Genomic DNA, 23,354 nt, shown 5'->3' with positions numbered 1-23,354 from the left:
CCAGATACGAAGGGATGCAAAGGGGTCTACTCTTCGCCCTCGGCTTTCTTGTTCTTCTTCTTCTTGCCGCCGCTGCCGCCGAATCCGGGACCTCCTGTTGCGGGTTGCTTCTGGAGGTGGACGACCAGCCGGGTCCAGCACTCTTCCTTGTCCCATTCGAAGCCTGCCAGGTACGGCTTGTCAAGCTCATCATCCGCCTGTTGGGGGGTCAGCACGGGCCACTGCTTGATGAAGACGGGGCTCTTACCCTCTTCTTGTACGCCTTGTGGATGGCATCCAGTGCGTCCTTTATTGTTACGCCCTTGAGGTTGCGTGCTGTTACTTCCATGCCGAGAGGGAAGTGCAGGTCAATCTTCTTGACTGGCGGCTTTGACAGGGGGAGCTTGAGGATGTCCTTGTCCTCTACTGTCGAGGACGAAGTGTTGATCTTCCTGCAAAGGGGTCAGCCATTGGCACGGCGGTAAAGACCCCAGCACACCCGAAGACGGAGAGCGTGCTGGCGTGGGCGACGGGACTTACCATCCTGTTCGTTGCGTTTCCGGTGCGAGCTCCAGCTCAATCTTTTGTTCTTCTGTTACAGGGCACCCGCTGTTAGTGATGGCCCGAGGCACCCGAGCAGTCGCTCAGCAAGTGCGGGGTCGTGGCGGAGACGTACCAAGGTCCTTGATGTTGTACACGCCGGGCGCGGCGGCGGAGGATTGACGGCGAGTCTTTTGCTCCTTGGGAGGGGACGAGGAGAGACCTCCGACGGCAGAGTCGACCTTGGTGAGCGGTTCCGTCATGTTGGCGATTGGTTGTAGTTTGTGTGATCTAGGTGATCAAAAGTTGGTGGATTGTCTGGTAAAAGTAACAGGTCAGCTACCGAAGCTCTCGTGCTAATGGACGGCGAGCTTCTCCGGTCCAGAGACGGGAACTCTCGTGTGCCAATGGATGGAAGAAAGGGAGGGCAGCTATTACCTGGTGATGAACAGGTGATGTTTGGTTGTGAGATGGATGGTCGGGGGAGTAGTGGGATGGAGAGGGGATTAAGAAGGGAAGAGGATGAGGGGGAGGGAGGAGGTAGATGGATGTCGATGCGGCCGGGCGCCTGACCTCGTGGAGCTGGTCTCAGGTAAGGAAAAGAGAGGGGTCGAGGAGGGTGAAAGGGGTCGGTCGAGTGCAGCGTGGGATGTATCTGATGTTCCTGCCGGTGGTATGAGGCGCGGGAGATACATGGCGATGTATTGAGGTACACCAAGGTACTGGATGAGGTGTGCAGTGCCATGCTGGGGAGGGGACAAGGTCGCGGACCCCAAACAGAGAAGGACGGACGAGCAGCGCAGGGCAGAGAAGCAAGCTCCCTGTCCATTGAGGGCGAGCTAGGTTAGATTGTCGATGCATTACGGTTTCGTCAGACCGGGCGGGGTAACTGCCCATCGATGGCGTCGCCAGACGATCGCGTGACTAGGAAGCTCATGAGATGCGATGGGCTGCGAGGGTGCGAGGCGAGCAGCGAGGCACGGGCGGCAGCTGACGGGTGGTCCGGGCTGGCAGAGGCAAGGGACGGCCCAGCATGGATAATGGATCGATCAGAACAAGGAGCCACTGCCACAGCCGACAGAGCAGCTCATGGTGGTCTGTCACTGGTCTGTCACTCCGGTTGGCTGATTGTCCGAAACGGGCGTGGCGCGGGGGCCCAAGGACCACCTCAGTGTTGAACCACGGTCCACTCGGGGGACTGGACAAGTGACACACGACACAGACCAGGCAGAATGGGAGGGAAGCATCTGGCGCCGGGAGCTGCTGGGTGATGCTGGCTGGCAGAGATGGATCGGTTTTAGTGCGGTCTCCGAAGTGGTACGTGTAGGAAAAGTCTGGGGTAAAAATCCGGGGAAGGGGCCAAACTGGACGGAAGCTGCTAGGTACTGCACCTGCAGTCTGACGCTTTAAAAAGGCGGCTGGGCCCACTCCTCCCGTCTCCTCATGTCCATTGGGAGCGATGGTGAGGCACCGACCTTCTTCGAGGTAGGTATGCATCGACCAGCGAGTGTGGATGGAAAGGCAGTGAATCTCGAGACATCGTCTAGACGATTCCTCATCTCGTAGGATGCTTCCACAGAGATCCCCAGCATCAGAAACAGGAACAGGAACTGGACGCATCGCAGCAATCAATCAATCAATGCTCGGCAGCGTTTCGCCGTTCCCACAGTGGGGATGCGGTGGCCGTTCAGTGGAACCACAAAACAGCCCATCCCTCACCTGATTCAACCCGCCAAACCCATCCAAACCAGACATCCATCCCACCCCGACGTTGCCGACAGCGAGACACGGCATACTGTATTGTACTGTGGGATGGTTTGCTGTTTTTCCAAACTGTGTACAGAGTAGTCCTGGTCAATAGCCGAGCTGGTGAGCTGACACTCCTCCCTCAGACCAGCGAATGCGGTGACGAAGACGGGCTGAAATGAAGTGAGGTGATTTGCCGGGCCATGTGAATAGACTTTGATCGACGACCCCCTTGGCGGATCGTTCATTGGACTGCACCGGTCTCAAGTCGCGTGAGTTTGCCTATCCAAGTTCTGTCACCCCTCTTTCTCCTCGGTGAACTCTGGTGGCACTGGTGTCAGTCACAGCTCACACCACCTTCCCGGCCCCCCTCTTCTTCCAGTCCATCACCGGACCTCGATATAAGCCATCTGAATCCCTACACGTCTCTCTCTCTCCCTTCTCAGCAGTTCCGCGTCGTTTCTTTTTATTGCTAGAGTCTGTCTACACACGACACCTCCATCCTCCAGTTTCCTGTTTGCTTGTGTTTGTTCACTTACCCCCTCAACCATTCTCTACTGCCCGGCCCATCATGGCCTGCATCCCATCGCTTGTCCGATATTGACGAAGTCGTCCCGAACTGCCCGTCCGTCCGTCCGACTGTCGACTGCAGCTAGGCGAAGCAGCGGCGGCAGCAGCATCATCCATAATGTCGCCACGGTCCCACATTCCCACGCCGGCTTAGTGTCTCGTCCACGTCTCGCTCGCATCGTCCACGCCTGCGTCCTCCCCTACGTCCACATCCACGTTGCTCCCGGCACTCCTCGTCTCCGCTTTCGCTTCCGCCCGTTACGTGAAGACCCCACGCCAGCCCGGTGATGCCCCGTCCGTCATGGCCTCCATGCCTCGAATCCATACGCTCCTCAATCCCACGCAGTTCCAGTACGCATCAACGTGAAATGGCTTATTGGTAGTATTCCGTTGCAAGGCTCGCCCATGACTGTGACGATTGACCACGGTGAGTGACTATGGGGATACTCTCTCCGCTAATGATTCAGTCGGATCGCCCTCCCGCCCCCAAGGCCAAACGCCAATCTCCCCAAAGCACGAATGCAATGTCTCCAATCTACGCTACGGCACCCACTGCGGATGATTCGGCCTGCTGCACCTCACTGCCCCCCCGTTCGTCGACCCTGACGCTCCCGGTTCCCCGATCTGCCTGAGTGATCACCTCAAACTGCCCTGATGGCGTTTCCCCGCATGACGAAGGTTCAGACAGCGTTGGAATGGGCTACCTGCGCAGCCTAAACCATCTGTACTATGGGTGAACACTCCATACCATCCATGCCCCGAGCCTGGCTAACAGCAAGTGGCAGAGCGAAGCAGAATCCCGTGTTGGCCTCGGCCTCCGATTTTAGATAGCGAAACGACCCTTTCGCTTCCCACGACGAAAGCAAGAGAACGGAACCCGTAGACGAATCAAGATTACGGAGAAGCCGGCTGGAGGGTTTGGATGGGCGGAATGAGGGGTTTGGGTTGAGACCTGGATGCTGTGAAGGTGTAAGGGGAGGATGGGAGCTTGGACTTGCAATGAAGCCTGAAGGGTTCACACAGTTGGATGGCACGGGCAGACGATCACTGAGCGGGGTTGTTGCTGCACTGCACTGCACTACGTACCTACAGGTACCTACCTAAAGAGCTTGGAAGGTGCAGGAGCTGAGGGAGCTTTCTTTCCCTGTACAGCACAGCACAGCACAACACAGCACCAGACATCACATGGTCAGTGCTCATTGTTTTGCTCCGTAGAGCCATCTTAGTCATCTGTTCCCCTTCCGTCATGTCGATCCCGTGTCATTGACCTTGCTGCCACTATTGCGCCTGCGTCCAGCTCTGCCATGGACGGAGCCCCCGCCCCGGAGGCGTTTGCTCGAGGCGAGGTGAACTTTGACCCCGGGAGCGACGTAGCTTCATCCAATCACCCTCTCCCTTGGCTGCCACCACAGGTCGCAACCACCCAATCGCACAACGTCTGTTTCCCGGCTCTGGAACTCCCACACCAAGATTCCGCGAGCGCCGTTCCATCTCATTCCGTTCCGCACGCCGACGGGAACTTACACTGTCATGTCCTTCGTCACCGTCGCGGCGGCAACTCTGCCCAGCGTTCCCCTTGACTTCAAGGGAAACCGAGACAGGATCTTGGAGTCCATTCGCATCGCCAAGGAGCAAGGCGCAAGGCTCAGGACCGGCCCGGAACTGGAGATTCCCGGCTATGGCTGCCTTGACCATCATCTTGAAGGTACTTACACGCGGTTCTTGGTGGGAGCTTGTCCACTCTCAGGAGGCGGGTTGAGCTGACTACCCGACCAGGCGACACCTTCCTTCACAGTTGGGAGGTGCTCACCGAGATCATCAGCGATCCTGTGTGCAAGGACATGCTGATTGACTTGGGCATGGGCTGTCGCCACCGCAACGTGCGGTACAACTGTCGCGTTCTATGCACCTACAAGCACATCTACCTCATCAGACCAAAGGTAGGCGGCTCGGAACCTGTGAGACGGTCGTCGCTGACTGCTCGCAGCAAAGCCTTGCCAACGATGGCCTTTACCGCGAAGCCCGCCATTTCTCGGCATGGACGAAGCTCAGAGAGGTCGAGACCTACTACCTGGAGGCCGTCGCCGCTGAGGTTACCGGCCAGAAAACAGTCCCCATCGGCGACTTGATTCTCAGCACTCTCGATACTGCCGTGAGCTGTGAGACTTGCGAGGAGATGTTCTCGCCGCTGAACCCCTCGACTTTCCTTGGCCTCAACGGAGCCGAGATCATCCTCAACAGCAGCGCCAGCCACGCTGAGCTTCGGAAACTCAAGACTCGTCTCGATCTCATCTCGAACTCCACCAGGAAACTGGGCGGTATATACGTCTATGCCAATGCCACTGGCGTTGACGGCGAAGCACGTATGCTAGTATGTTCTTGTCTGGTTTATAATACTTCCTGCAACACTGGTGAACTAACACCAATCAGTTCGATGGTTCGAGCATGGTGCTTGCCAATGGCAAGGTCCTTGCGCAGTCCTCCCAATTCTCGCTGAAGCCGGTCGAGGTCATCACTGCCACTGTCTCTGTCGAAGAGGTCCGGAGCTATCGCTCGAGCATCTCACGGAACTTCCAGGCTGCAGCACAGCCTGATTTCCCGAGGGTTGAGTGCGACTTGCGACTGACAAGACCAGCCGACGAGATCTACCTGTCAGATCATCTCCATATTGCGAGTGAGACCGAGCTCAAGATCCTTGATCCCATGGAAGAAATCGCCATGGCCCAAGCAGTCTTCCTTTGGCAGTATCTCTGCCGCACAAATTCGCCTGGCTACTTCCTTGCCCTGAGCGGTGGCTTGGACTCTTCGACGGTCGCGCTCTTCGTCTACAGCATGGCCAAGCTCGTGCTCCAGTCCATTGAAGCCGGGGAGATGTCCACGCTGGATGATCTTAGACGCGTCACTGGCGATCGAACGTTCATGCCCGAGACGCCGCAGGAGATTGTCTCGAGTCTGCTTCACACTTGCTACATGGGTACCATCAACAGCGGGGATGACACGAGGTCAAGAGCCCGTCGACTTGCCCAGGAGCTTGGTGCTTACCACTCTGATATCTCGATCGATGAAGCCGTGCAAGCTCACGAAGCCATCATCGAGAAGACGCTGAAGTTCAAACCCAGATATGGGGTTGAAGGCGGAAGTCCGGCCGAGAACGTAAGTTTGCTTGATGGAGAAACGGCGGCAACTCTATTTACATTGCTGGGCCTCCGCTAACAAAACATACAGCTTGCGCGTCAGAACATTCAGGCAAGAAACCGACTGGTCGTTCAGTACGAGCTGGCTCAGCTTTCAACGACGGCAAGGCAACTCTCACGAGCGGGTGCTGCACTTCTAGTGCTAGGCAGCGGGAATGTTGATGAGAACCTTCGCGGTTACTATACAAAATAGTGAGTCTCGTTTTTCTGACGACTCAGACCGTCTGCCCTACTGACCGTGTCAGCGACGCATCATCAGCGGATATTGCTCCGCTCGGGAGCATCTCAAAAACAGACGCCAAGAGCTTCCAAGCCTGGGCAAGAGATCAGTGGGACCTCCCCATCTTGACCGAGTTTCTGGAGGCAACGCCTTCAGCCGAGCTTCTTCCCCTTTCTGCTGGAGTCCAAGATGATGAGGCAGACACCGAAATGGGTCTGACGTACAGGAAAGTATCCACGACAACCTCGGGCGAAAGGGTTTGAACTAACCTTTCTGCAGCGAACTCTCTGAGTTTGGCATCCTGAGAAAGGTGCACAAGCTTGGACCATGGACCACTTACCTCCGGCTTCTCGGGGATTGGAAAGAAAGGCCAGGCTACGGCCCGCGGCAGATTGCCGAGCGGGTAAAGAGGTTCTTCCGCTTCTACTCCATCAACCGCCACAAGGCCGTCATCCTCACCCCGTCGCCGCATCTCTCGGCGTACAACCCGGACGACAACCGCCACGACCTTCGACCCTTCTTGTACGTCGTCACTTGGCCATGGCAGTTTGGCAAGATTGACGCACACGCGGAGGAGCTCGAGAGGAAGATCGCGGACAGTGACAGGCCGGCGGATACTCAGTACAAAGCGCTCGACTAGGAGACGAGCCGCGAGAGACTGGATGACGCATACAGGCGCATGGCAGGCTGAGATATCGTACATGAGAGGAACCTAGTTCCACATGAAGACGTGACTCGTCAATACTCATATTTCATATTCCCAGATCATTGACCTCGTCCTGTCTCAACCATCCGGTGTTTGGCATTGTAATACTCTTCAGGGCGGTCAAGGTGTCGCCGGTTTGTTGTCCCGACCGGAGTTGTTTGTCGTGGTCGCCGTCCATCACTGTCTCACGGCTTAGATAAAACCACAGTTTTCCGTCTCCTATTCAGCTGCGAGCTGCTGTGCCTTCGACGGTCCTCACCGTTTCCTACTCAGCTCATTATGTGCGCCTTGTCACGGTGATACGCACCGAGGGTGGAGGAGGAACGACTCGGTCCAAAGAATTCCGCAAACAGCACTCCTTGTCATAGCCAGGCCCGGGAACACCCATGATATCTGGGTACAATTTAGAGTAGCGATTCTTCATGGAGGATCTCGCTGGCCCAGAAACCCATCACAACAGCCTCCATAGGTAACAGGAACCCTGCCACGTCCTCAGGCGGCACCGTCCCCGCCAAACTACTTCACTTGAACTCCGCGTTCCGTGTTGGGAGCTTCTCGCCCAACTTCTCCCCTGCGACGACGGGCATGTCCGCCGCCGCGAGCACGGCAAAGAGCCTCGCCACCGTCTCCTCGCTCGCGTTGCGCCACCCATGGATCGTGCCCCGCTACACAAACACGTCGCCATTGCCCAGTGTGACCGTCTCGCCGCTGTCGAGGAAGATCTCCAGCTCGCCGTCGACGACGACGCCCGTGTTGACGGCCTCGGTGCGGTGGAGCGGGGCGCCGGGGCCGTCGGATAATGCGATGCCGACGTTGTGCGGGAGGTGGGATTTGTAGGTCGCCAGGTCGGCGTCCGAGGCGAGGGACACGGGGAGGCAGGCGGCCGTGTAGACGAAGCAGGCGTCCGCGCCGAGGTAGGGGATTTTGGGGAGAGGTTGGGGAAGGAGGTTTCGAGGACGGGCTGGCCCGAGACGTTGTGGGTTGTGATTATGCGCCGCGGGGCGAGGAGGAGGTCGTAGGTTTGTGGCGGGGACGACATGTTGTGAGGGCTTGAGGGCGTGGTTGCCGTTGTGGTTTTGGTGAGATGGGTTTGCGAAGGTTAGTCGTGGACCCTTTGGGGTCTTTTGGTCCTTTTATATTCGTGGAAAGGCCGTGTGATCTTACACTTTCGATCACAGGTGATTGCCTCGTGGTTCTTGTCACCGGCAGAGCATTCTCAGATCGACCTGGCCCAGGAACGAACTGTGCACAATTACGTTGTCTGAAACGATCGATATTCGCCAATCCGTTGCCTTTGAACCTACGAGATCTGGAGGCATGTCCATCGCAGAGGTGTTGGTTCGTCGCCTCGGCGCTAGGACTCCCTTCGCCTGATGCAGGGTTAAGCTGTAAGCTTTTGCAGGGGTTACTGGTTCGCCAAAATACAAAAAAGACGAAAAAAGGCTATATCTCACGACGGACAGAGGCAGGGTTTGGAGCTGGTTCCGATGGAAGCCATTTGTTCGTGACCGAGTAGACTTCGTTTCTCCATCTCCCATTATCTCCGTTGGCAATCGGCTCCCGAGGGGGCGCTGGATTCTTTGTGTTGATGACGGAGCAATAAGGAAATCGCCTGACATCGAGGGAGATTCTTGGTAATATAAACCACTTCTCGCTTTTGTATGGGTCAATCTAAATATAGTTACTGGGTCAAGATACGGTTTCTGGCTCCTGCAACCTCGACGAACCTATCAGCCCAAACCAAGGCTCTCGTTTGACGACTGCTTCACAGGTCACCTTTTCCATGGACGGCTTTGCATTCCCTTGGTCCGTTGATTAGAACATTTGTTAATGAATGCTTTGGTGAAGTTTTCTCATCAAACGTACACGCCCAGGCAGTTCTATCATGCACAAACCAGATATAAGGCAGAATTACTTTTATTCATTGATGTAAGTTGGGGCTTTTTATGGATAGTTACAATCTTTACTTAACACGTCTTGCCTCAACACTTTCCCGATAAAAACAAGCATGGTTGTGCCCAGAGAAGCCCCCTTGACTAAAGCTTGATCGAGTAATACGTGCATTACCGATTCAATTATGTCTTCGCCGTGCTACTTTCATTTCGGACTTGCCATTCCTATATTGACGAAAACCCTTGGGAGTGAATTCCCCTTTGACTTCCGAATCAGTTTACAATCTTTGATCACCACTGTACAAGCCCATATTACCACTGCCCCTGCTTCGCAGGCTCATCAACACGAAACGCATACTGATGGTTCTGGTGCTGCTGCACCGCGTCAAACACATCGTGCTTGAAGACCAACAGACCCTGGCTGTTCCACGCCTGAGCTAACACCATCTTGGTCATCACATGCTGCGGGCGAAAATTGGTCAACACATCCATCTCCCGAGCCCCGACAACGAGATGTGCCGTCCACCCACCGCCACCGGCACCCTTCATGACATACCGGCGTGCATGGATTCAGCCGTGCTTCTTGAGATCGTCAGGTCACGCATCCGGGTGATGCAGCCCGTCTCTGGGATAACGTTCTGCTCGGACATGTACAGACCTTCGCGCAAGAGGCGGGCGACGTCCTGAGCCTGAACATAGAAAAGGGCTTCCCACTGCATCTGGGAGTAGTCGTGCTTGATTTTGGGGTCGACGTCCGAGTAATGTGCCAGGATCATATTGTGGCAGACGGCTTGTGTGGTGTTTTTGTGAGTTACCCCTCGAGATGGTTTGCTTGTGTTGGAGCCCATGGTTAAGTATTGTTTGAAGTGAATTGTATTGGGTTTTCGTTCTCGCAATGGGAAGGATTATATTTTGTACGTCTGGTACGTGAATTTTGGAGATGATTGAACGTGAAAGGCAATGCTGTGAGGCAAAAGGAAGAACGTCCTTACAATGTGGTTGCTGATACTGATAATGAGACTAGGATAACTAGCTATCTCCACCAAATAGTATCACAGACAATCAGTTTGAGTTGGAACTTGCAGCGGCTATATCTAGGTAGCGAATTCCAATTCTCGAGAAAACTAAGTCGACGAGAGAAGATTAATAGAGCAGACCTTGAGGATAGTGTAAAATAGTCATGTTTGATTACTGTATGAGATGCAGTTCAGTTGACCGCCTCCGCAGCATCCATAGATTATTACGCTGTGCTTTGATCTCGTCTAAATTTATACCCATGAATAGTCTCTTGTTTCATTTACGTCTTCCATTCGTCGACCAGCCACCTACTGGATTTGAAGAAGCCAGCCGTCGCCCTCTTTTCCCAACGCACTAACGCCACCCCAGAAAATTACACTCTTCGCATCGGCGGCGTCTGCGCCGAAGAACCCTCGCGGGCCAGGGTGGGCCTTGCCCTCTGTCTTTACCTCCTCTGTCGGGACGAGTTCTACCTCAGCCCAGCTGAACTCCCCAGAATCGATGCGGGGGAGCTTGTCACGGATAGCATCCTTGACAGCGGCGGCACTGAAGCCGTGGGTCGGCAATTGCAGAGCCCAAATGTCCGTGTAATAATCCTTCTCGGCAGAACTGCTGTTCTCGCCGAACATGTAGACCAGGTAGTGTCTGCCGACTCCGGTATTGACGGGGACAAGAGCCCCCCCTTCACGGGGGCGAGGGCCTGGGGTTAACGGGTTCGTGGGAAAGTTGACCGTCTTCCACTGTAGGGCGTTAGGCTTCTCGCGATCCTCGGCGTTGGACTTCAGATCGAGGTAGTGGATGGCGCCGCTCATACTAGAGTCGGCTCCGATAGTGTAGAGAACGTTGTCAACAAAGGCGGCGGCCAGGGGTGCCTGAGGCGATGATGGCAGCTCCGTCCACGCGAGAGTATCAAAATTGTACATCCAGGTCTCGGTAGATGCCTGCTGTCCCTTGGATGTGCGTCCACCGTGCAAAACAAGGAAGTCCTGAGCCTGATCAACAAATATATGGTGGTCGAATCTGGGTGTAAGGGTCTTGCCAATTTGGCTCGCCCCCTCAATCTTGGTCCATTTCAGACTCTCAGAGTCCCACAGCCACAAACACGTCTCTTCGATGGGCTTGCCACTAGCATCGGCGCCACCCTGAATGATCACGAACTGGCCACGTGCAGCAGCAGCGTGTCTTGAGCGCGGAGACGGCACATAAGTCTTTCCAGTCTCAACATCCTGCATTGCAAATGCGGGATAGCAGGCATACGCTGCGACGGGCTCTCCCTTGGTCATGGCCGGCAAGGAGAGGACGTGGAAGTCGGTAGAACTCAGCTGACCTTCAGCCGCCTCGCCGCCAAAGATACATGCCTTGTGATTGACGACAGTGACTGAATGATGTGAGCGTGCGAGGGCGCTGTAAGAAAGTATTAGAGGATGTTTTCAGGATAGGGGGAAGGTTATTTCAAGACTCACGAAACGTCAAACGCGGGAGACTGGGTGGTGGCGATTTGAGAGAGAGATACTTTCAGGGGCTGAGTCGGTCGTGCCACGGCGACGGCAGCTCCTACCTCAACGCCAGTCGACACGATTTGCTCGGCAACAAGAGCGCCTGCTGCGACTTCAGCCATCGTGGTGATTGCTTGATGTTGTGAGAGAGTGTGTGAGGGTGACGTGCAGAGGTCCGAGGGATGCGTCGGTGTAGGCTGCGAACGTTTTTCTGTAGGTGTTTCGTACAGGAAACTTCGAGATGTGAAAGTTGTATCGAAGGCCTGCTGATAACGTTTGTAGTTAAAGTCTTCTGCCCAACAAAATGCAGTTAATGGTTGAGGCTGGAGTGATGCTGCATTGAAATGTGAGGAAGGACTGGGGAACGTTGGATGACGTAGGTCTGCCATCGCTGCCTCCTACAAACGGTATGACGTCACGTGCTTCTGTCCGATCATCCTTCCCCGTATAAAAATGGACTTGTCTGCCAATTGACGTATGAAGTGATAGTCAGTGATGTAGGGATAAACTGAGGATTCAGGGACTTAAAAAATGGATGAACACGGGATCAGATTGCTACGAGCTGCTGCTCTGGGCCGAAGCGTGTAGTTCCGGCTGACCGGCTACCTAGTCAGTCACCCACCTTCTTGACCCAGTCTAACACGAGGCAACCAACCTAACAACTTAAATTACATTGGAATCATCTCTCGAAAGCTTACATACTCTGGAATTAAGAGAATAGGGAAACCGTCTCCGCCACATAGACTGGATTACCTCGAAAGATTAGCAGCCATCGTTAACACCTAAGGTCGCTGGCATCAGGTGAGCCTGTGCGTCTAATGATGAAACCAAGATCAGCTAAAGCTGCCGCCTCCTCTGGATCAGTTTGAGGCATGCCATCGTCTTTTGAAGTCACACCACCTCCAAAAGGACGTGATGTATCTCCTTTGAGGTGCTTTCCACTGACAGTATAGCTCGCAGCTCCGTCTGCACTGTGAATGTCCATTGGCTCCTCGCCTACTTGCCAACGTTGCAGACCAGGTGACCTCGAAGCACCCCTTCCAAGCGTGAAGAGAGAGGCAAAAGGGGACTTTCGCGGGGTTAATTCGTTAAGGTAGCCGGTTATCGGAAGATAATAGCAAGCAACCACCACTTCGCCTTTGTACGCGCCAGAAATGGCTTTGTGTCGCGTTTTTCTCACACTTGCTTGGGTAGTGATACCTGTCCCAGGTATTCCAGAAACCTTGTCAGGCAAGAGCTGCACTGCTCCACCACTGTCGGTGACAGTCTCCGTATCCAGGTTGATTGACATGTCTGTACAAGTGATGAAGCCGGCAATGACGCCAACGACGCCCTTTGGTCCTTTATTGTCTTGGCCCAGGATCAGATCGCGAACGCCCTTTTCGTACTCGGCCACCTTGAGAAGCTCTTTTATTCTTTGACGTGGATTCTCCCGGATCTCGATAACTCGCAGGAGAGTGGTATTCCATTCGTTAGCCTGCCTCCCCGTGTGGTTGCCCCATAGCTTGAGGAGTTTAGTGAATTCGGCTCGAACATCCTTCTCGACCGTTTGTTCTTTCAGCCAGGTAACATCTGTGCACTCGACAGCTGTCGGTGGGTATAATCTTTTCGGCTCTTGAACGTGATCTTTTGGCTTGAACGGTGTCTCGGGGCGACAGGAGCTCAGTGGTCGAAGCAGGTTGTCGGTTGGGAGACCGAGTAGGCGATCGAAAAGCTCGTTATCATCATCTAGCGGAATAACACCGTCAAGAAGATGATACGGCTTTTCTTCTCGGGTACGTGTAACCATGATGCCTCAGCCTTGAGTTGAAGCTGATGAGAGTATACTGTATTGCTCCGCGAGCAAATGCAAACTTGGTAGACAGAATGAATAGTTCATGGCTTTGTGAAGATCGGGCAAAGGAGTAAGACAAAGAGTTCAGAGCTATTTGGCCTTCTAGAAGTGGAAGACGTACAGGCAGCATCCAGTCCTCCTATGTTTGAGTGCCAAGAAAGCCTCGCCATGCGAACTGCAGATGGTCCGCAGAGAGCCATTGGTCTCCGAAGTTCGAAGCTATCGATCAACCGAAGTTCCGATTGCGACGGGCGCTATTAATGCAAGGCAAGATGCATGTAAGACGCCGAGGACAAGTTCTGGTTCAGCGCTGAACCGAGGTGTGCCACCCTGCAGGCTCTGCGCCACCTACATGGCGTTTCTACGAGGCTATGGTTCCCCTAATAGGATGGTGGTCAACTCCACAAGGCTATAAGTTGGATTCAGAGGCGTTCAAAACAAACAGAGCTTCTCCAAAGGACTTTCGAGCTATCTGATCATCGAAGTCAAACATGATTGGCCTACATGCTCAATCGGCGAGACAGCAAGGATCATCCTCATCGACAAGCTCAGATCATCACCCTAGGGAGTGGATCTGGGAGCTCACTGTTCGAAAATGTATTTCAAAGGCCCCTCTGCGCAAGTGGGAAGTGGATATTATCGAGAATAATATCAAGCGACCGAAGCCAACCAAGCTCGAAGACCCTAGGAGCTCCCAATCGTACGACGAGCACGATAAATACCTTCACTCCCCCGGGGCTGTGATTTTATCCGGTTCTGTCCTCGACGAAGGCACTAGGAATCAAAAAATTAAGAACTATTGCGCTAGAATCGGCGAGCAACTAGGCTTGAACAAAAAGTCCAGCCCAAAATCGCTGCGATTGTTGAAAATCTACATTTGCGAGGACTCTACATGTACCGATACCGAAAGTTGCAGTATACACGCGCTCGTGTGGGAACTTCTGGAGCATGACACATTCAAACAACTTTATGGATTCTCGGTGCGTATAACTCGCATTATATGCGGCATTGGAAACAGTTCAATCACCCCAAGATGGGTGAGTGGCACCGCAGTCGCTGTCAATGTCTTGCTAGTCTTGGCTCGAAGTTGGCAACGGGCTTCATCGCCAGCTCGTCGATCGGATTATTTTGTGGATCACCCTCCGGAAATGGTGCATCACACTTTGTATCAACTAGCGAAGTTTTTGCGTCGACAAGGACATAAGTTCACGTTGCATGTCGTACGCCCAGGAGGAATAGAGGGGTTGAGCAACCATTTGGAAACCGCGAAGTTGTCCGGATTCTCGTATGACATGGTTCACTTTGACCTTCACGGGAGGATCGACCCGTAAGTTCCTTGTCCAGCTCAGCTAAAGGCATTTCTATGTTCTGCGTTGTCTAAGAAATCTTTCTTCAGTGAAACCGGAAAACCTGAACTGTTATTTGCGTTGCCCTGGAGTCTCGCGAGGAATCGCAAGCTAAACAACACGAACGATATACCAGATTTCTCCTCGTCTGCCTTCAAATCTGTCCCAGCCGATGAGCTCGCAGAACTCATCTCGCACCACGGTATCGGATCAGTAGCACTAAGCTCCTGCCAATCAGCCTATGCGCAGAAAGGACCCATCAGCAACCTCTGCCGCACGCTATTGAGCAATGGAGTGGGTGCGGTGACAGCAATGTCCTTCACAGTCCGAGGAGCCGCTGCCAATCTATACTACGAAGGGTTCTACTCCTCTCTGTTCATTGCCAACAAGTCTTGTAGTGATGCATCGGCCGAGGGGAGAGAACACCTTCGTAAGCATGGAAGCGAAGTATTGGGACAAGCAGAAATCGAGCCTTTCGCGATAGGAAGCCACTGGGTTGGGAAGAGAACCGATAGCTCTAACTGGAACTCTGTTCCGCTCACAGTGCTTAGGAAACGTCAGTATGAACTCACGCCCTGGGGAACAATGATTTCGTTTCTGTTGTTCTTATTGCTGCTTTTCAAAGCAGATGCCATTGATCCCAAAATCCAGTGGGCTATTGCGTTTATCATTCTGCTAACGTTTCTTTATCAAATGTCCCCTTGGTCGGTTGACTTCACTGTACTGCGGGAAAACGCTTCAGGCCGTTACTGCAGCCCCTCGGAGTCCAGAATGAAGTTTCTCAACACTTTGCGCTCACAGTCAACTGAGAGGTCTGGATTAGGCATCGGCACCATGGTGCTCGAGGACCAGCTTGTAGCTGAGGTCAACCTTTTCGTTCAGCTGGAATCTACGCCAATGTCACCTAAGCAGGAAGCAGAACTTCTTTATGTTGTTGATACTTGGCGAACTACTGAGTTTGTGGATGATGTTACCCTCATCGAAAGCAAGGAGCTCGTTTCAGTAACATGGTACGTGAAGGACTACTTGAAGCAGAAAGGTCTTAGTCTCATCCGTCGGTGGTATGGAACAGCTTCGTGCAGTTCCTGTCACGGGAAAACGGGGAAGTGGGATGGCAAGGGGCCTAAATCCCGGGCATCAATGTTCATTTTCACAGGGTTTGATTACATTTTCAGGGATGAAGTTCCAGAAAAGTCCAGAACAAGGGCACTAGCACGCATTTCCAGCCTTGCAAGAAGAGTCTCTAGGACTCAGTTGCTGTATTTGATCTTCATTGGGAACGCTGACGTTCCATGGGAGTCAGGGGACATCGATGCCAACGATCACGAATGGGTTGTTGGACCAAAGCTTCTCGGAAAACGTGATTTGGGAATGTAGGAAGAATGTGAGTGACAAATCGCTTGGGTCATAGATTTACTCTTCAAACACACAAAGCTCAACTAGTTACTACCACATTGATGTATAGCAATATGAAAGATGATAAGAATAACGACGCTGTGATACGTGCACCACACTGTTGGGCTAGCTATCATAGAGTTACTGTGTGTGAGGCAAGATACTTTGTAGTCGCGTAAGACCGAGACATGAAGTGATCACTTTGTAATTTACTCTCTGGAATGTGTAGCATACAGGCAGGTATCCAAAAACAATTGTCTACTGGCATCTCAAGCTCTACGGATCTGCTGTATCCATATCGACATGTAGAGTTTGCAAGATTTCGAGGCGCCAATGAATCCTTGCCGTTGCAGATGACCATCGATTTGTAAGCCCGGATGCACAAACTGTCACATGCCCAAACGAAATTTTAGCCTGCATATCGACCTGTGAGCTGAGTTCCTGCTGACCACCCTCTTTTCTTGACATACAAAAGTGAGGCGACATCTCACCGTTGCAGCAGGTTGATGTGTAAATAGTGGAAAGCAGTCTGTCAGGCAACGACTAGCGTCGAAAGAAAATCGAGTAGGTGGCGCCTCTAAGCTCGCGTTATCGTCAATTGCAGTCGAAATGTCCTGATTGGGGCTTCGATTCATTTGGGAGGGGTGCGGCTGATGGTTGTCTGATGACGCAACCGTGAGATGCATCAGTCTGGAATTGCTTGGATAGCGCTCAAAGGTCTACCTGTGGCTATTGACGTATCTTGCATCAGGCTCTAGGTTTCTCGTTCCCCTGGATTTACCGGCTGCCTTCGTCTCCGCATTCCAGGCAATGAGTTAATCAACAATCAATCTCTCAGTGTTCAGATTTAGCTGTACAACTGACACCATTTTGAGCTCATGTTGCTTCAGATTGCCATACTTTCATTTAGCAAACTGTGATGGACCCCGTGACTTTTGCCGCCGCTGTGTTTGGGGTGGCGGGGGCTGTCACTGTGGTCCAACTGAGCTGGAAACATCTCTCCAAAGGTGTACAGCTTCTTGATCACTCGGAAATCTTTTCAGAACACGGCATAAAACGAGACTCGAGCTCTAGGTTTCGAATCGTCGTTCAAACCATACCTGAAGAGCCAGACGTGGACATCGTGTTCATCCATGGACTGAATAGACATCAATGGGAGACCCACGGAACAGAAGGCGAAAACAGTGAATGGGACAAATACCACAACCAACTTCAGTCCAGAGTTCTAGACCTTGGTGCCGCAAAGGTCATGAACTATTACTATGACACAGCTTTGCGGTCCTCAGAATTCCTTCTGAAACGCACTCTTCTCCACGAGAACAAGCAGCTCCTAGATTGTCTGATACGCCAGCGGACTGAAGCCGCCGATAAACGCCGCCCGATCATCTTTGTGGCTCACTCACTGGGAGGGATTCTCTTGAAAAACGCCTTGACGTCCTCAAAGCTCTCCGAGAAAGCGCAAGAGCGAGAAATCTACGAATCAACTGCCAGCGTGATCTTCCTGAACACCCCCCACCAGGGTTCGGTAGACGCTATTGCACACTCGGTATGGAATATTGTGAAGCCAAGTCTCTCAGACGAACAGTCTCAAAGGGCAACATGGGAGATGGAGGAGTTCGTATCAGTCGCAAAATGCATTGGTTATCATTCAGAGCGTTTCAAACCCATCGCTCGGTCTCTTCCAGTTGTTCCGACGTATATCGACACGGTCAATCTCGAGAACGGCATGGACGGGACTTCTGACATACGTACCGTATACAAGGCACTTGAAAGAATTCGCTCTCAACTAAAAACGACGGTGATCCATTTGGATACAGCCACTTCCGCAGCGGAAGCAGAATCAAGTGGGTAACTACAAGCCTAAGGTCTATGATTGAACTGACTGTTGATGTTTACTTAACAGGCACATCCCACCGGTTGATTCAGTTTACCGTCGGAACTAATTTGACGGCATTCGACGAGTTCATGCCAAACGATGCACGTTGTTTAGATCAGAGAGATTCATTCCATGCAAAAAGCGCAGACCGTGATCGAGACGAGATGGCGAAGTATTTGTTCACCGAGACTTCCTCATATGTTGTCCTTCGCAATGACTCGACGCCCTCCGGAACCAACCTGGCTATAACTTTCGCCCGCAACTGTTTGAAGGCAGGGCGAGGCAATCCTTACGACTCGATCTTCTTCATCGAAGCAAGTAATCAGAGGTCCATCAGCATGAGTTTCCTTCATATCTACCGCAAGATTTTAGAATATCACACGAAACAACTGGGGCAGAACGAGGCTTGTTTGCTTCTGGGCGTAGAGGAAATTAGCAATATGTCCGACGACGACGTTCTTTCAAGTCCAGAAATTTTGAGTTCAACTACTGAAGCAGTTTACCATTGGCTCGGGAGGCCACAAAACAAACGCTGGCTGTTGATTATTGGCAACATGCCGCTCAACGAAGAGGACTTGGTGAAATTTGTGCCACGCTCGGACAAGTCGAAACGGTCCATTTCAGAGTTGTTTTTCAGGAGTATGTTGTTGTTAAGATACTTACCTGGCAACAGATGTAATGTCGTTTACACAATTCGCGGGGGCCATAACCTTCCGTCGACCTATCGCGTCATTGATCCGGGGAGTGCACCAGCTCACCTGAAAGCACTGACAACTCCTACGATGGCTGGTGAGTTGGATTCCAGCTTTGAGTGATTGCCTACTAGAATGCCACAGGTATTGGAAATGACACGAGGCTTCACTGCTCAGAGGCTCAAAATCCGAGAAAGCTTGACGCGATTTGCAAACGAATCGTTGATCTATGTCTCATCCTGTCGGATAAGAACGGTCGGGGAGTCTCGTCAAAGATTTTTGATCTATGTCATGACATCATCATTAGTCCTGACGAAACGCGTACGTCTTTTTATATCTACCCTTCAGATGACGCGACTCACTCAGCCTTTTTAGACACCGCTCACTCAAGCATCAAGCATGCTTTGGCCCACCTTAAGGAAAGGAACAAACTTATTTTGACATATGAGCCTCGCGACATATTCTGGCATGTGTCTAAGAAGACTCGACAAAAGTCCAAGATTTGGGAACCCGGCAAATTCAGACGTCACGATAAGCAGGAATTGGCTGTCACGGCATGGTCGTGTCTTGCTAAATCCGCTTTATCCACTAAAGACCGGGAAGATCATCTGGAGGAATGGGCCTTGGCTACTTCAATAGTCGAAAGCTGCTCAGCAGCTGTCCGGTGGTGTGATAATGTCCGGCCGTCACTGTCATTACTACGCGCAGATCTGCGGCTACTCGGAGAACTTTGTGAAAACCACTCGCAACACAAAACAGCCTTATGGTTATATAACAGCGAGTACAGGCGTCTGGAAAATACTGGTGCTTACTCTGACGCTGAAATCACTTTTCGACTTGCCCGCACCCACTTCAAACTTGGCCACATCAAGGAAGCGGAAGCGAAGTGCCTTACGACGATAGAATTGATAAGTGCGAAGCCACCAACAGACGATAAGATCGTCATGGAAGCCTATCGACTTCGGGCCTCATTATTTGTCTCACAAGGTTACCCTGAGCGCGCTACTACAACATTGGAAGATCTATTGAGCAGGCTCGGAGGCACAGAAATTGAGCCCTATGGTGCTATGTCCTGGTATGCGGAGAGTAAGAGTCACTCTGCACTGCTTTCTGTCATCAGAGATCTTTCAGACCGTCTGGCATGCCAAGGTGATTACGAAAATGCTGCTTCGTTACTGCAACGCGCTTTCCTGGCCCAGAAGCAACAAAAGTGGCAGAACAAACCAACGACAATAATACTTCTTGATTCATTGGCAGCGGTCTACCGTCGACAAGGTGAGCTTCGTCGAGCCGAAAGCTGCTACATTGATGCACAGCATCTCACGAAAGTTTGGCTCGGCAAATACCATCCCTTTTCGGCTTTGCGACAGGCAAAGTACGGGGTTGCTGTTGGTTTGCAAGGCCGTAGGAAAGAGGCTGCCCGAATTTTCAGGGAAGCGTTCGACACAGCTAGCCATTGTCTCGGTATAGGGCATCCAGATGTCCTTAATATCCACGAGAACTTGATATATTGTCTTGCGGCAGACGGTAATTACGACGCAGCTTTAAAGGAGGTTCACAGAGTGAAGGAGGAAAGTAAGACCGCGGAGACAAGTCTCGATCAGTACACATTTCAAAGGCTTGAGCAGTTTAGAAAGGCACTCAGTGATGCAAAAGGCGATTATGGACGTGCATACGAATTGGCAGAGACCCATCCTTGGACGCTGAAATGGTTGCAGGATGAGTCTGAGGGATTGAACTGGTTTTCATTTCTTGAAACACAGGTCGAGAAAGGAACATCTGAATAAGGGGTACTTTTCGAGCGGGAGCTGCCTTAACGCAGCCATGACAGCAACCATTAACTGCGTAGGTGAATCATGGCAGATGAAGCCATGATTATACCAGTAAAAAAAAGAAAGTCTTCATCGAAATCATCTCACTGTGGCGTTTCTAGAGACAATACCTTAATTAGAAGGACCCCAAGTATGCTCTAGAATTCGCAAAACGCAGCATCGCTAGCCACCGAGGCGCCAAAGCACGATGGTTTAGGACGTCCGCCTAGACTAAGCGGTGGCCATGGCGAGAGAATTGGGACCAGCTAACATCTAAACTGTCGTGACCAAGCTCACGGCTGACTTCACTGTTCCAGACAGGCTCTTCCTCGGATTTGCTATGCTCCACTCTACCACTCCAAGAAGCGACACCCACCAATTCAACTTATCATATTATCATGACAAAGGGCGTCTCTAATCTATCTAAATTAGACCAACTAGGGTCAGATCGGTATCTGAGTCATTGAAGACAACCGAATACAGAACATTGTATATATCTGACTCGGCTCTAAATACTTGTGAAGGAACTATTTCATATAACAGATGCAAACTTTTGTTGAAATGATTTACGAATTGGAATGGCTGGACTGAAGTCAATTTAGAGTTTTATTGTTCTTTTACCTCGATCTGTGTTTTATCTGTCTGGCTCTCAACTAAGCTAGACTACCACCACTCTGCCTCTCTCACTTGAAGATGTCCTGTCTCCAAACATGATCTGATGAGGCAGACCGTTTTCACGCACCATTGCAATAGCAAGGAGTGTTGTAGTATCGTCGGCTGAACTTCTTCGCAACACCACCGGCCAGCTCATGCCGTCAAGGACCCAGATCTCATCTCCAAAGTGCGCTATGCTCGTCGTCGTAATGACCCTTTGCCCATCCGAGCTGGAAAAGGATTTCCAAGGAAGAAACCCATCGTGGTCCCTGTCGAGTGCGCTTCCCAGGATATCAACTCGGGTTCCCGCAGCTTCGAGTACTCGTTTCTCGTTCCCATGTCTATCTTTCAAAAAGTCTAAAGAGGCCTTGGAGCTATTACTCGTGCCTGCGGTACACTTCGGCGGCAGCTCCAACGCGTCAATGAACTTTTGCCTCTCAATATCCTCCCGTTTGTCCCAATCGGGGACCCATGATGGCAATGAATCGTCCCCCTGGGGGAGGTCCCGACTGTATGCTGCAGTTCCTGCTTGTGCCAAGATGTTAAGACCTTCACTTTCGTGCTTGACAATGGCACAGGCTACGTCGACAAGTACAGCGTTGAGACTGTAGGTTGGCTCATACCTGATTGGCACTTCGTCTCCCAGGTTTGTCAGGCCAATAAAGGCATAAAACTTGTCTTTCGGCTGTGATGTTTCCGTGTTTCGTGCATGTTGAAGAAGGTAAGATAGGTTGATCTGATGATGTTGCCTTTCCCATAACTTTCTACCTTCAATGACCCTGTTCACAAGCGCTCGACTTGCATCCGTTTTTCTTAAACGCCGGAGATGCTTTTCCATTCCTCTCTTACTTGTTCTATCTTCCAGCTTGTTTGTCATCTTTGCTTCGTAGCCAGGACAACAGGGGTAACGAAAAAAGCAGCAACCGAGTGCCCAGGGCACAGAGAGTGCTACAGCTGCTAGTAGGCAGGCTGCTGCTCCTATGCCAGTGCATGGAGAGAGGCAACAGCGAGCCACGCTGCACACTAATAATTCCAACGTATCGTCAGATAAAGAGTCATCCCGACAAAAGCAGACTGCTGACCCTGCATTACGCGCACGGCGTGTCATTGGCTTCTTGCTGGCAAAGAGCTCGTACCGCCGCATGGTGGTATCGGCGAAGTCCCGTTTCTGTAACGCCTCCTCGCATGCATCGAAGGTGTCCAGCTCCAAGAACAGCGACAGAATTGGGTGAAGTTGGTTCCACGGCTTTGAGAACTGATCAGAGAACAAGAAGAATACTTCCGATGCGACAATGAACTCTTGGTAAACCCACGAGCGACTCCACCAAGGGTGGTTGATCACTTGATTCAATTGGCCTTGACGATAGACTTTGCGTTTTTAGTTGGCTGTACCTTGACTAGGAAATGGTTAGTATACTCGCCGGCGCTAACGTTGATGTTAAGCGAGTCAACTCTATAGAACTCTGTCTGCTTTGACCCTGGCTAGTGGTTATGAATTCGTCGTGGCTAGCAGTATCTATAAGTCTTAAGCTTTAATAAAGGCATAAATAAGTAAAAAAGTAGCTGGTGTATGAAAAACAACTGCTCATACGCAACGCGATGTATTTGCCACTTTTGATTGTGTGACGAGAGTTAGATGGAATAGGCAAACTGTCGAACTCTATCCAATGACGACACAAAGTGGGCCTGTCACATACCGCAGTTGTTGACTATTAGCGACCACTGTCTTGTGTTGGCATGCTCCCACCCGGATACTCAACGGAAGTCTGAAGTAGGATACACAATTTTTTTCTTTCGTTGTTGGATTGTTTCATTGTGGTTTTTTCCGAGAGAAAACCCGGTCCTTTGCTTTAGCCTGCAGCTCTCTCGAGCGGCCCTCGAAAGCGGGCTGAGTGGGCTCCACCTACTCCGAGTGGACCCAAGTTGGCAGCCGGTCTATCCCGAGATTCGGACTACCAGACAGTTGACCAGGCCACTGTACCCGACCGAAGGTTACGCCCGCATTGTTTCCTAATACACAAAGAAATACCAAGTAGGTGACCCTAACACAACCAGTCATCGTCTCACTGTACTCGGCTCCAAGCACGGTCCCGCGTTGTATCATTTGACATACAATGGACAGTGTTTGCATGTGAGTCATGCCGAAGGAGGCTCCTTGCCGATACCTTGCAGCTACGTTGTTCAAGCATGCATACCGCCTACATCCTTACTTGGGGATTGAAGAGATGAAGGCGGAAGTGAAACTACAACAATACGCGGCACAGAGACTGTCCCTACTTGGTCGCAACGCCCAACATCCTTTCAATTCCGCTGGATTAGCCTGTTTAAACTGTAAATCCCATGATCATGTCACTTACGACTACACCCACTGGAAACCCTGAGATCC

General features: G+C 51.9%; 5 protein-coding genes across 5 annotated transcripts; 1 reads left to right on the top strand and 4 right to left on the bottom strand.

Moving 5' to 3' along the window:
- Positions 1–26: 26 nt before the first annotated feature.
- Positions 27–782, bottom strand: ColSpa_09805 (uncharacterized protein; the record flags this gene model as incomplete). The annotated part of the gene is made up of 4 exons (XM_049276017.1): positions 27–197; positions 248–431; positions 520–571; positions 656–782. The coding sequence occupies 4 exons, from the start codon at positions 780–782 to the stop codon at positions 27–29; spliced, it is 534 nt and encodes a 177-aa protein (XP_049131974.1).
- Positions 783–4,365: 3,583 nt separating this feature from the next.
- ColSpa_09804 (glutamine-dependent NAD(+) synthetase) lies at positions 4,366–6,889 on the top strand (the record flags this gene model as incomplete). The annotated part of the gene is made up of 7 exons (XM_049276016.1): positions 4,366–4,540; positions 4,612–4,775; positions 4,823–5,206; positions 5,266–5,988; positions 6,061–6,221; positions 6,275–6,506; positions 6,542–6,889. The coding sequence occupies 7 exons, from the start codon at positions 4,366–4,368 to the stop codon at positions 6,887–6,889; spliced, it is 2,187 nt and encodes a 728-aa protein (XP_049131973.1).
- A 587-nt stretch (positions 6,890–7,476) lies between these two features.
- On the bottom strand, positions 7,477–8,280 carry ColSpa_09803 (uncharacterized protein; the record flags this gene model as incomplete). Its single annotated transcript, XM_049276015.1, is given in 3 exon segments — positions 7,477–7,620; positions 7,633–8,085; positions 8,260–8,280. The coding sequence occupies 3 exon segments, from the start codon at positions 8,278–8,280 to the stop codon at positions 7,477–7,479; spliced, it is 618 nt and encodes a 205-aa protein (XP_049131972.1).
- A 1,112-nt stretch (positions 8,281–9,392) lies between these two features.
- ColSpa_09802 (uncharacterized protein) lies at positions 9,393–9,623 on the bottom strand (the record flags this gene model as incomplete). The annotated part of the gene is made up of 1 exon (XM_049276014.1): positions 9,393–9,623. The coding sequence occupies one exon, from the start codon at positions 9,621–9,623 to the stop codon at positions 9,393–9,395; it is 231 nt and encodes a 76-aa protein (XP_049131971.1).
- Positions 9,624–10,172: 549 nt separating this feature from the next.
- On the bottom strand, positions 10,173–11,482 carry ColSpa_09801 (acyl-CoA-binding domain-containing protein 4; the record flags this gene model as incomplete). Its single annotated transcript, XM_049276013.1, has 2 exons — positions 10,173–11,268; positions 11,328–11,482. The coding sequence occupies 2 exons, from the start codon at positions 11,480–11,482 to the stop codon at positions 10,173–10,175; spliced, it is 1,251 nt and encodes a 416-aa protein (XP_049131970.1).
- Positions 11,483–23,354: the final 11,872 nt, after the last annotated feature.

This window comes from Colletotrichum spaethianum, assembly GCF_022836535.1.
Source record: "Colletotrichum spaethianum MAFF 239500 DNA, contig30, whole genome shotgun sequence".
Classification (NCBI taxonomy): domain Eukaryota; kingdom Fungi; phylum Ascomycota; class Sordariomycetes; order Glomerellales; family Glomerellaceae; genus Colletotrichum; species Colletotrichum spaethianum.
This window is presented reverse-complemented; position numbering and strand designations above follow the sequence as displayed.